Genomic DNA, 13,681 nt, shown 5'->3' with positions numbered 1-13,681 from the left:
CCTTACAAATCTACAGATAAGAGTTCTTGACACAAATAATCCAGGACAGATCCCCCCCCACTCCCCGGGAACAGTAATGGGAGTAGTGATACCATGAGGGTAGGGGGAAGGGGAAGAGAGAAAGGGGGAACCAATTTAATAAATCAATATATTAACTCTGTTGCCCCCCCCCCCATACGAACAACAGAAACTTGGGTGAAGGGAGACAGTGGATGGTGTAATATATTAAAACAATAATAATTTATACTTTATCAAGGGTTCACGAGGTGGGAGGCAAAAAAGAGGAGCTTTAGTAGAAATAAAATGTTTTGGAAATGACGATGGCTACATATGTACAATTGTTCTTGATACAATTGATGTATGGGTTGTTATAAGAGCTGTAACAGCCCCCATTAAAACATTTTTTTAAAGACAAATTTGGGGAAATGACCTATGAATATTTACTGCGTGCCTATTAGGTGCTAGATACTATTTCAGTACCTGGCACACATCAGAGAACAAACAGAGGTCCCTGCCCAAACGGTCTTGCAGTCTAGGGTTTATTACCATGTCATCTATGTACTGTGGCCTGGGCATGTCTGTACCGCTTTGTCTTTCAGCTGCCAGTGGAGCACTAAGCAGGCCTGGCACAGACATTGGTAATGTGTTTGTTGTGGTGCCAAACAAATCCCACTTCAACCGCATCCCCAGACAGTAATGCGGGCTGAAAGTTGGTTTTTAATTAAGAAGGCAGATTGGGGATAGGCCCGAGTGGTTGGAGCCAGATGGTTTGGTGTGCGGTGGTGGCAGAGAGGGCTCGGATGGCTATATGAACCGCTGCTGCTGCTGCTGCTGCTGCTGCTGCGCCTGCTGTTTCTTGGTGGCTGAGGAACTGTGGTGGCAGTGTAGTGGTTTTTCGTGTTGGACTGCTAATCCCAAGAGCAACAGTTCCAATCCAGCAACCACTCCAAGGGTGAAAGAAGGCGTTCCTTCTACTCATAAAGCGTTACAGTCTCAGAAGCTCACGAGGGCAGCTCTAGCAAGTTCTATAGAGCAGCTGTGACTCGGAATTGACTCAGTGGCAGTGAGAACAGTGCCTTAACACTTTCAACAAGTGTTTTGGAAGGGACCTCACCCAGCAGCTTAGCCAGGATGTCTTCAAAGCCCATCGTAGTCTTGGCCATGTCGCTTTTAAACCTGGGCCAAACCAAATCCCCTGGACAGCTCCGGAGACACTAAACAAACTGGAGGAGACCCAGGCTTTCTGGCGGATTTCGGTCCAGCCGCCGTTGCCAAAATTTTCAAAAGAGTGCCCTCTGCTGTCACCATCAGCCTGGCGTGGTAGATGCTCCAAATGAACGTGGTCATGGTCTGATTGCGTGGCTCCACAGTAGGGCCTCCAGGATATGCACCAGTGGAACAACATTGGCAGGAAACAGTCGCTCCGCCCAGTGGGGCATCATATTGGCCTCGGTCAAGGAGTCACTTGGATAGGAGCTCCTCGCCAGGGGCACCTCCTGGTGGACTATGTGTGCCGTCAAGACTTGGGCGCTGTTAGGGATGCCGTTGCAGGTCCAGGAACTATGTCACTTTCGTCCCACCCAGGGCGCAGGGCTCAGCAACCACGCAGCATCCAGGGTGCAGAGTCCTGGGAGCACACAGAGGCGGATCCTGGGCTCAGCGCGCATGTGCCATGCACACAGCTCAGTGACCAGAGCACTGTACCCAACCCGCCGCCACTGCCATGAGGCATCAAGGCTATAAATCTTCATAGAAGCAGAAGGGTCTCTGGGAGGAGACAAGCCAGTCAGGGTGCGATGTAGCAACGATGAAAAATACAACTTTCCTCTAGTTCCTAAATGCTTCTCCCCCTGCCCCACTATCATGATCCGAACTCTACCTTGCGAGTCTGGCTAGACCAGAGGATGCACACTGGTACAGATAGGAACTGGAAACGCAGGAAATCCAGGGCGGATGATCCCTTCAGGACCAGTGGTGACAGTGGCGATACTTGGAGGGTGGAAGGAGAGTGGGTTGGAAAGGGGTTGCTGATTACAAGGTTCTACGTGTGACCTCCCTGGGGGATGGACAACAGAAAAGTGTAAGATATGACAAAATAATAATTTATAAATCATCAAGGGTTCATGAGGGAGAGGAGGCTGGGGAGGGAGGGGAAAAAAATAAGGATCTGATGCCAGGGGCTTAGGTGGAGAGCAAATGTTTTGAGAATGATGAGGTCAATGAATGTACAAATGTGTTTTACACAATTGATGTATGTATGGATTGTGATGAGTTATATGCGCCCCTAATAAAACGATTTACAAAAAGAGAGAGACAGACTACCACCTGGTTCTTCCCCAGGGCAGTTGATGGGTTCTAACTGCTTCCTTTGCTTAGCAAAGCTTTAACCACAGTGTCACCAGGGATTCTTTTCTCTATTCAGAGTTTTATTCATTACCAGTGACTAGGCGGGCTTTTTAAAATCATTTTTAAGCTAATTGGGTGACGAAATTTTATCATAGAATTGGTATTTTCACTAACTCAGTGGAATACAAGGTCAAGTGACTTTGCACTCATTTTAATAGACTGAGTTCTTCCTTGAGAAGCACATTGGTTCAATTAATCGAAAGTGTTTTTCCTATATTTGGTTTGTGTTTGTTGTGTTTAGGAAATTACTTTTTTCCATCAGTTTAGAACGATGGCATTAAATATTGGAGATACAGCTCACATAATAATTTTGAGTTTTTTGTGTCTATATATACATACATACATTTATATTAAAAATACATTAAGTACTCCTTATGTTTTAGAAACTTCTGTCATTTTGATAATCAGAGTGAAGTCTGTTATAGCATGGGGGAGATGGGATGCCGGTAAGCCAAGTGTTCATGTAAAATGTTTGTTTGTTTTTTCCTTCTCTGTTCTGTAGAGTCAGCTTTTAAATAATGATGGTCACAACCCACTAATGAAAAAAGTATTTGATATTCATCTGGCTTTTCTTAAAAATGGACAGTCTGAAGCATCGTTGAAGCATGTTTTTGCCTCACTGAGAGCTTTCATTAGTAAGGTAAGGAGAGAAACGCCCTATTTGTTGTGGGCTCATTCCAGGATGTAGAGGAAAAGACAGAAGGCGCTCAGTTAATAGATTTGTGTAATAGGAGAAGTATGGGAAGCTGTCATCATCATTTGTATGGTGTGGCCTATTGGCAGCAATATGACTGCTAGCAGTTAGGTAAATTTGAAGGGTAGATCATTGGGATGCGATAGCTATAAACTGAGAAGAAAGTGGTTAAGTATTGTCTTTTCAAAGGCTTGTCGATTGATACTGAACAACAAAATGCCTGATCTCTCCTAAACTCAGAACCTGTGTTTCCCTTTATCCTGTCATTCATTACCTTCCCCTTTTCAGTGAGTTCTTCTGAAGAGTGCCATTTCCAAATGACCAACTTTGCCAACTGTTGGCCTATTTTGACACTTTTTAAAGTATTGTGAAACCCAAGATAGATATTTAAGCTGTCAATGCACTCTAGTACGAGCATCTTAAAATCAAGGACTGAGTTTTAGAACTTGTGTCTTCAGTAGTATCTTGTTCAATATGTAACCAAATAAACGAGTCTTTCATCTCAACGTTCCTTTCCTCTGTACTTAAGGATCTGACAATATTTCAGGCTACTGACCGTATTTAGTCAAACTCAAACTTGGCTTTGAGGAATAAATATGACTGAAACACCACAGACATTTCTGGACTGTGTTTGATAACTTTAAAACTTCAGAACCAATATAATAAATGAAGTTAGAATTAAGGTTTTGGCAAGGCAGGCAGTCTGTCCCCCACACTCTGCTTTGTATAACCCCGGCAAACCAAAGAAGCTCAATTAATTGATTTGTTTAATGGGAGAGCTAAGCACTGGGGGTTTCTTTGTCATAATTATTTATATAGTGTTCCCTGATATATTTGTTGATAATAGAAATTAGGCAAATTTGAGAGCCTCTTAGGTTTTTTTAAATGCAATTCTTTAATAAAATGTGTGAATCAGAAAGAGATGGAAAAGTCAGTTCAATGCAAACTAAAAACACTATGATAAGGATCCAAAAGTAGTTTAATAGTTACTGTGTATGGAATTACTGGTACTAGACACTTTTAGGAGCCCTGGTGGTATAGTGGCTATTAACCTCAAGGTGAGCAGTTCAAAACCACCAGCTGCTCTGCATGAGAAAGATGAGGCTTTCCAAATGGAAACGCACTGTAGGGAGAGGGCCATGCGGATGCAAAGGCTCTGAGTTGCAAGAGAGCTGGTCATGCCCTGGTAGGTGAACGGCCAGTGTAGCTGCAGGCTGTGAAGCTATTTTCTTGGAGAATGGGTGGACAAAAAGCAGAAGAAGGTCAAGAGTAGAACCTTGGAGAGAAAGCAACAGGACTGAAAGATAACCCTGTGGAGTAAATGTAGAGGAGTTTTCACCGAGCTGGGAAGAAAACGAGGAATATTATGGAAGCCAAGGGGAAAGGAGTTTTAACCTTGCCTTGCTCTTGTGGGGTCCTCGAAGAGGGGAAAGAATCCATTGAAACTGACAACTAATGGCTCATTCAAAGAACTGAGGTGACTAAAAGACTGGCTTGTGTCGCTTAATTACAATAGAAGTGCCCTTCATTCAACTGTTATGTTCATACTTGAGCATCTTGCCCAGCAAGACTTGATTAAATTGAGGGACACTATGAATGCGATCTTCCAATTGTCTTTATTAAACATTCGTTATGTGCAGAGTATTGTACTTGGTATTTAGAGTGAGATACAGAGATTCCTGTAATTGAGTTGAAATCTAAGTTACCCATGAAATAAGCTGGCCAGGGTGTCTGTCCCTCCAACTTCATGCTCCCTGGGAAGCATTCAGTGTGTATCTTGAGGCAGCTTGCTACTTGCCTAGACCTGTAAGCAGGGCAGAGAGGGTAACATGCCTCTGTTTACGTATGGTGTACCATCCACAAAACAAGACTAGTAAATGCTCGAGGTAACAGGCCACTCAGCTGTGTTGAGGAGCACTTTTGTATGCTCCTTCTAGGCCAAAATGAATGTTATTTATGAGTAGGACCATGTATGTGTGTGCGTGCACACGTGCACGTTCATGTTCATCTATACCTCATTTTGTTGAAAAGTCAACCTCCCTTGCTGAGTAGATGCCAGCTAAAATTTTCTCATGCTTGCAAGTTTGTCAGGAACTGCTTAAACAGAAAGCAAGTGATCCTGCAAGAGAAAAATTTCTTTCTCGCGTTTAAGGCCCAATTCAGTAGCCCTCAGTCACGCCTCATTTCACTCAATCATTCCTCTAACCCAGGTTGTGGAGACCCATTTTGACATGTTCTCAAATCTCTAGCCTGACCTGCTTTTTGTCCACGCATTCTCCAAGAGAATGACTCCACAGGCTGCAGCTACACTGGCCGTTCACCTCCCAGCTGGTCCTGCCCTGGGAGGTGACTTACATAGACTTTTTTTTTTTTTCATATGCTCTTGACTTGCTCCGGCAGGTTCTGTCACATGCATGCTAGCCTTCTGTCTTCAGCTACTTCACGCTTGCTGGCAAGCACATCCCTACGCCTTAGGTGGTTTTTGTATCCTTAAAAGACCCAGCCCAATTTTGGTCACTTTGCTGCTCGACTGATTTTCTGATTTGCTTCTCCAATATTTTCCTGTGTTCCGGATTCTGTAGTTTCCCTCAGCCTTCTTCAAAGGAAGGGTGAACATGTGTGCTGCGTTTTGCTATGAGGTTCTAAAATGCTGCACCTCGAAAATTAGCTCAACCAGAAATGAAGCTTCTGCACTGTTGTATCTTTTGATGAGAAACAACTTTGAGTATACCAAAAGGAAAACCTTTCTGAGGACCCATCTGCAGGTCAGTGGAAGTCAAAGCATCTCTTTTCTTTTCTCGTTGTAGCCTGTGAATCGAGCTAGAGCACCCCTGCCCAATACGATAGCTAGCCAGTAGCCCTATGTGACCTTTCCAACCTAAAGTAGTGACAGTCTGAAGTGAGTTGTGTTGTAAAGGCCGCCTAAAGGAGCCCTGGTGCTAACTGAAAGGTGGGTGGTTCAAACTCACCAGCCTCGCCAGAGAGAAAGATGAGGTGGTCAGCCTCTGTAAAGATTGACAGCTTGAGAAACCTTCTGAGTCCTGTCAGGTCAGTGTGAATCAAAATCGACTCCACGGCAACCAGTTTAGTTTGGGGGAAATATAAGGCAGGCGATGGCTTTTGAAGAAATAAACCACCACATTTTTTATGTTGATTACAAGTTGAAATGGCATTTTAAATATATTAGGTTGGGTAAAATATATTATTATTCATTTTGCCTGTGCCATTTCCCTCGCATTCTGGCTACTGGCTTCTAGATATGAATGCAACACAGGTTGCTGTCTAGAGCCTATACTCTGAATTACGACTATATTCCTGTTTCCCATAACCAGGAATTAAGCAGGCAGCCAGTAACACCTTAACTTCAATTATCCAGGTGACTATTCCCCAAAGTGGACAATGCTGTCTCCTGGGAGGGTGGTGGGTGTGTGTGTACTGGAACTATCCAGGGGTATGTAAAAGCAGATATCCACACCTAGATTATGGATTCTTGTACAAAAGTTTTTAATTGCCAGGTAGGTGCTGAGTAATTTCTTTTTTTCTGAAAATAAGGCAATAGGCCACATAAGTTTGGGTATCTATGGTTTTAGGCATTCACTGCAGGGTAGCACTAGAGATTAACAAGTGCCGTTGCCTGAGCTGTTGTCTAAACTAGGTAGGCCATGATCCAAAACAAAGAAGGCCAGAGGTGGTGGACTTGGGGTTCCAGCACACTTAAATCGATTAGTGAAGAGAAATTGGGAAGTCATTAGGGAAGAACATCATTTATTCACAGTTTGGCCCCAGGCTCTATTCCCCAGCAACCATAGGTTAAGTGCACCATGTCTGTTCATTATTATGAAAACAGTCCTAATGTAACTATTATGAAAGTTGAAAAGTTGTTCACATGTAGCCAAGGAAATACCCCTAAAATTTGAAATTGTGGCCTTAAGGGATGTTTTGGTTGAAAAAGGTTACGCTGGGACAGTAATAGAATTTTTAGAAGCATTTCGTGGGTACTGATATACTTACAGAAAAGTGAGGGTCAATTAAAGCTAAGATAAGCACTGTTTGCTTCTTCCCTGCAGATAATAATTGCCGTAAGCCAGCTGATAGCAGATGTGGCACTGAGTGGCGGATCAAGATTTCAGGAATCTTTATTCATTATCAATAATTTTGCAAACAGTGACAGGCCTATGAAGGTATGTTCTCACTTCCAGTGATCAATTCTAGCTATCTTCAGGATTGGAGACGTTGGCTGGCCCCAGACTTAAGCTGTCATCTGATTTACAGCCCTTGGGAGTATAGCAAGTAAAGAATGTGAAACCACAAGGAGGAGATGAGCCAGTCGGTGCTGTGTAGCACTGATGAAACACCCAACTTTCCTCTAGTTCTTTAATGCTTCCTTCCCCCCCACTATCATGACCTCAATTCTACCTTACAAATCGGATTAGACCAGGACACGCACACTGCTGCAGATAAGAGCTTGCAACACAGGGAATCCAGGATAGATAAACCCCTCTGGGCCAACAATGAGAATAGAGATAACAGGAGGATAAGGGGAAGGTGTGGGGAGAAAGGGGGAATTAATCACAATGATCAACCTAGAACCCTTTAAAAGGGGGATGAACAACGAACAATGGGAAAGTAGGTGAAGGGCAACAGAGGACAATGTAAGATATGAAAATAATAATCTATAACTTACAAGGTATCATGAGGGAGGGGGAAGAATGGGAAGCTGACATCGAGGGCTCAAGTAGAAAGAAAATGCTTTGAAAATGATGGCAGCATATGTGCAAATGTGCTTGACACACTGGAGGAATGTATGGATTGTGATAAGAGATGTACGAGCCCCCAATAAAATGATTTAATAAAAAAAAAAAAAGCATGTGAAACCAGGAGTCAAGAGCCTGTGTCTTGACTATTACCCAAGCTCGAGAACTTCGGACATTGCCTAGTGCAGAGCATATGTGCAATATTAGTTGGCTGGCGGGCTCTACTTTGCATACATGGAATCTTGGTAGCAAAGTAGTTAAGCGCTCAACTGGAAACTGAGGAGTTGGCACTTTGAAACCCCCCTCTCCTCACCCCAGCAGCTCCATGGAAGCATAGCCTGAAAAACACTAGGTTATACTTTGTCACATGAAGTTGCTCTGAAACAAACTCAACTTCACAGGACCGAACCAAAACAGCTCTGTTGTAGCTACCATGACGTGACTTTTTTTTCTTCTGTCATTGATGGTTTTAAATCGTTTTATTGGCATATCATTTACATATCATACAATTCGATAGTTCACATGCATCATCATTACCACAATCCATTCTGGAACATTTTTCTCATTCTTCCACCCCATTGTTATTAGCTCCACATTGCCGTCCCCACCCCACCCCCGTCGTCATCACTCCAAGAAACTATTGATCTAGTTGCTGTCTCTAGAGGTTTCCCTATCCTGAATGTCATATAAAGGAAACCATACAAAAAGAGAAACCCCCCCACACACACCAAATAAAGTACAGAAAAACCTTAATCCAAAAGAAAGCAGAAAATAATAAAAACTGGAACACGTCATAAATGGGTAAAGGGGGAAAACAAATGGCAAGATGTTAAATTGTAACCAAAAGATGTGTGGTGCAACCCACTTTCTAACGCACCCTGTCTGGGGACAAGATTGTTCACCTCCCTGTTTGAAAACTTGCTCAGAACAAGTTCTTTCTTTTTAAACACTGGATACCGTTTATAATATTAGCTCATTAAGCACTGAGATTGAAATTTCACCAACACTCACTTCTTAGAGCAACTGCCTAGGCAGTGAGCTACCGGAATCATCTGCTAGCTCATTTTGGCTTGCTGTAAATACTTCTTGCCAAACTCAAGTCCACAACTCATTCTTAGGCACCAATCAGCTGAGGCCCAGCCCCAGCCCCTGACCACGTTCGCCTCTTATATGCATGTAATTGATAACGGTATAAAATGCCTGCGTCTGTTGTCCATGACGCGTAGTGCAGGCTCTGATCTTCAGGGAGGCACGAGAGAAAGGAAAGCAAAATCCTTCACTGACTGAGGACTTTTCCTCCCGGAGGAATTGTCTCCCCTTCTTGGGAAAGGTCATCTTCCAGCATAATCTAACAAGAATATGTAAAACCTAAAAGAAAAGCTTGCAGTCACAACACACTTGATATCTGGGACCTCTACAATTTATGCACCAAAAAATATTCCCATAGGAACATTAGGCTAGGGGAGTGCGGGAAGGGAGGGGGTTGGAGAAGGAAAACACTGAGGCCTGCCAGCTGCTCTCAGGCTGGGAAAGTTGGTTTTTCAGCTAGTTCAACTGGTTCCCCAGGGATCTTCAGCATGTTTTAACTAACTAATCTCAAGAGCTTCTTCTTGGTAGGTGCACGTGAGCTGATTCTGACTCATAGGGACCCTAAATACAACAGAATGAAACCTTGCCCCATCCTATACCACCCTCACAATCTTTGCAATTTTTGAGCCCATTGCTGCAACCACTGTGTCACTCCATCTCATTGGGGACCTTCTTTTACACCGTCCCTCCACTTTACATGAGGTCCTTCTCCAGGGACGGGTCTCTCCTGATAACATGTCCAAAGTACGGGAGACAAATTTTCAGCATCCTCAGTTCTAAGGAGCATATTGGCTGTACCTCTTCCAAGACAAATTTGTTTTTCTCAAAATCTATACCAATTTCAGTTATCTGCACCAATGCTGTAGCTCCAATGCGTCAATTTGTCGTCAGTCTTTCTTATTCCTTGTCAAGCTTTTGCATAGGAGGAGATTGAAAAGACCATTGCTCAGATCAGGTACCCTTTAGTCCTCAAAGTACCATTTTTCTGCTTTCTCTAACGCTTTAAAGAAGTGTTTTGCAACAGATTGTCCAATGAGCACTGTTTCATTTGATGTGTTGCCTGCTGCTTCCGTGAGCGTTGACAACTTGGATCTGTTCTCTGTCATGATGATACCTCTTGGCCCAATTGTGAGGATGCCCGTTTTCTTTGTTTCCGTGTGATCCCTACGAAATCTGTAGTCTTCATCAGTAAGCGCTTCCAGGCCCCTTCCCTTTCAGCAAGAAGTGTTCTTATCTGCATAGCACAGGTATAATGGGGCTTCTTCTAACCCTGAGACACCCTTCGTCATAAGGTCCAGCTTCCTGGATCATTTGCTTGCATCCAGATTGAGAAATTATGAAGGGGCGTCAGAAAGTTCACGGAAAAGTGGAATTCAAAGAGACTGAAAATTTCCCATGAACTTTCTAAAGCTCACTTTTATAGTGAAAGGATACAACTGTGATGCACAGTTTCCCTTATTTAAAAGCATGCAATATCTCTTGTTCGGTTCGAACGTCTGCCTGTTGGTCTATGTGCTACTGGTTCCAAAAATTGAGCACAATGAAATATTCTGGCTCTCTGCAATGTTATTCATAGCTGTTCAAATCTATACAGTTGAATGCTTTGCATACGCAATAAAAGCCAGGCAAACGTCTTTTGATGTTCGCTGCTTTTAGTCAAGATACCATATATATTTGTGTATAAGCCGAGTTTTTCAGTACATTTTTAATGCAGTTTTTGTGGTAAAAATAGGTTCCTTGCTGGTATTCGGGTCGGCTTTATACTCGAGTATGTACAGTACATCTGACACATACATTGTGCCACGTCCTCTTCTGAATCCTGCGTAGATTTCTGGAAGTTCCCTGTCGGTATATTGCTGCAGCCATTTAAAAAGTATCTACAGAATTTTACTTAACATGTAATATTAATAACACTGTTGGATAATTTCCACATTCTGTTAGCTCACCTTTCTTTGGAATCTGCACAAGTATGAATCTCTTCCAGCCTCTTGGCCAGTTAGCTGTCTTCCAGATTTCTTGGCAGAAACCAGTGAGCCCCTCTGTTGCTGTATCCTTTTTGTTGAAACATCTCACTTAGTATTCTATTAGTCCCTGGAGACTAATGCCAATGCCTCCCTTGTAGTTTGGACGATAGTTCTTGACCCTATGCTACCTCTTTTTTTTTATTGTGAATTACTGTATCTACTCATGTATAAGCCAAGATTTTCAGCACATTTTTAATGCCGTTTTTGTGGTAAAATTAGGTACGTTGGCTGATATTCGGGTCAGCTTATGCTCAAGTATATATGATAGATAGGGATTTATATATCAGGTCATTTTTCAAATTCCGTTTTAACAACTTGACCTTTCCAATAGCTTGACCTGTCTCTGCCCCCCCCACCCCGCCTCCCCTTTTTACCCCAGTACTCTCTTGTAGGATATCCTACACTATCTCTTGAAACAGCAACCAGTTGGACATCAACCAATTCTTTTTGGTCCAGTGACTATATTTCTGCCATCATTGTTTGATGCTTCCTGTATCTGTATGTATTTTGTTTGTAGCATCCTTCAGTATTCTATCTCGAGGCTTGAAGTTTTTCTTCAGTTTTTTGTATCATCTTGAAAATGTTGAGCATGTTCTTCCCTTTTGGCTTCCTAACTCCAGGTCTTGGCATATTTCACTATCACACTTTGTCTTCCTGGGCTGCCCTTTGCGAGCTTCTGGTAAGCTCGTTCACTTCATCATTTCTCCCCCGTTGGCTTTCTCTCTTCTGGTCAGCAGTAAGTCGGTTTCAGAGTCACCGCTGACATCCTCTTTGTGCTTTTCTTTTCGTCTTTTTTAATGATGGCCTGCTTTCTTCATCTGGTGCCCTTGAGATCATCCCACGGCGCATCATCCAGTCTTTAGTCATTCTGGAGATTGTCTCAAAATCCGGGCGGAGTATACTCGAGATCATACTCTGACTCTTGGGACTTGTTTTCATTTTCCTCAGCTTTACCTTGAGCACTTTGATGGTCTGCTGCTCAGTCAGCCCTTGGATCTTGTTTTGAATAATGAAATTGAGTTGTTTCGTCGTTTCTTACCACAGATACAGTTGATTAGATGCTGGTATAGTCCATCCAGTGAGGTCCACATGTATCGTCACCATTTATATTGTTTCAAAAGGTATTTCCAATGAGGAAGTCATTGATCTTGGAAAATTCTACCATGAGATCTCTCTCGCGTCCTTTTTATCACCAAGGCCATCTTTTCCAGTTATGGATTCTTTTTGTTTGTTTATTTCCAACTTTTCCATTCCAATCATTAGTAGTTATCGATGCACCTTGCTTGCATGTTTGTCCTGTTTCAGACCACAGAAGGTAAAAAAAAAGCCTCATTTTTTTGTTCATCCCTGGCATTTGTGGTTGGTGTATACATCTGAATAATTTCAAAACCCTCACTGCCATCGAGTCTGTTCCAATTCATCATGACCCTATAGGACAGAGTAGAACTGTCCTTGTGGGCTTTTGAGAATGTACCTTTATGGGAGTAAAGAACCTCATATTAATCCCTCAGAGTGACTGGTTTCAAGCCCAACACATAACCCATTACACCACCAGGACTCAGTAATCTGAATACCGTATATACTTGATTTAAGCCAACCCGAATGTCAGCCGAGGTAGCTAATTTTACCAAAAAAACTGCATTAAAATGTGCTGAAAAACTCGGCTTATATACACACATATACGGTAATAGTTGTATTTAAACTGGTCTTCTTTGTAGCCATCTGGATACTATCCCATCACAGACAGCATTGTTCTTCAGGATAATTCTCAAAATGTTCTTTCTGACAATGAATGCAACACCAGTCCTCTTCAATTTGCCCTTACCACTGGAAAAAATGAATTATGATATTGCTTAACTCATAGGGTTGTTGTAAAATGAACTTAAAACATGTAAATCACCCTGACTTGTGTCTGGTAGGCACATAGTATGCTGTCCTTTGTTTTCCATTACTATTATAAAGTCACACAGTAATGGGGCCCATACATTACTTCCTTGTTTATGAAATTCACGGCAAAACAGCTAGAATTCTAAGCCAGGCAGTCTGTCTGCAGAGCCCATGCCCTCAAGTCTCAGGAATATAGTACATATAGGACTAGTTATAGATTTTATTTTATTTCCACCTTCCCAAATTATGTATTTCAAAGATAATCAATTGATGCCACTTTAGACATATTGAAAGAAAGCCCGCACTTTTTACTCCTGTAAAGAGGTACCGTCTCAGAAACCCACAGGGGCAATTCTGTCCTATCCTCTAGGCTCACTCTTTGAGTCGGCATTGACTCAATGGCAGGGAGTTTGGGTTTGGGTTTTAGTCATGCCATAGGCAGTGCGCCTAGAAGTACGTAGCAAGAATTCTAAATCACATATGACGTTCTCTAGATTGGACGCCGGGGTGTAGAATACATCAATGATATTGCTGAAGGAATCGTTTTTGTTTTGTCTCGAAATTAGGCAACTGCTTTTCCCACAGAAGTCAAAGACTTGACCAAGAGAATCCGAACTGTTCTTATGGCCACTGCTCAAATGAAGGAACACGAGAAAGATCCTGAAATGCTAATTGACCTCCAGTATAGCTTGGCCAAGTCCTATGCAAGCACGCCAGAGCTCAGGAAAACCTGGCTTGACAGCATGGCCAAGATTCACATCAAAAATGGAGATTTTTCAGAGGTGATTCCTTAAAGCTTTATTCTCAACACACCCCTTCCACCCCCT

The 13,681-nt window shown here is 42.7% G+C and overlaps 1 protein-coding gene across 1 annotated transcript in view; it reads left to right on the top strand.

The window, feature by feature from the left end:
• Nucleotides 1-13,681, top strand: part of DOCK11 (dedicator of cytokinesis 11) — a 171,006-nt gene that overhangs the window by 116,974 nt on the left and 40,351 nt on the right. Inside the window, exons 41-44 of the mRNA XM_045298560.1 lie at nucleotides 2,909-3,046; nucleotides 5,683-5,865; nucleotides 7,168-7,281; nucleotides 13,421-13,636. Of these exons, the coding sequence (XP_045154495.1) occupies nucleotides 2,909-3,046; nucleotides 5,683-5,865; nucleotides 7,168-7,281; nucleotides 13,421-13,636 (651 nt within the window). The remainder of the gene's footprint in view (nucleotides 1-2,908; nucleotides 3,047-5,682; nucleotides 5,866-7,167; nucleotides 7,282-13,420; nucleotides 13,637-13,681) is intronic.

Source organism: Echinops telfairi, unplaced genomic scaffold, assembly GCF_000313985.2.
Source record: "Echinops telfairi isolate 266 unplaced genomic scaffold, ASM31398v2 ScPeMD7_7427;HRSCAF=8465, whole genome shotgun sequence".
NCBI classification, from domain to species: domain Eukaryota; kingdom Metazoa; phylum Chordata; class Mammalia; order Afrosoricida; family Tenrecidae; genus Echinops; species Echinops telfairi.
Note: the sequence above shows the minus strand (reverse complement) of the source record. Positions and strands in the feature narration are given on the sequence as shown.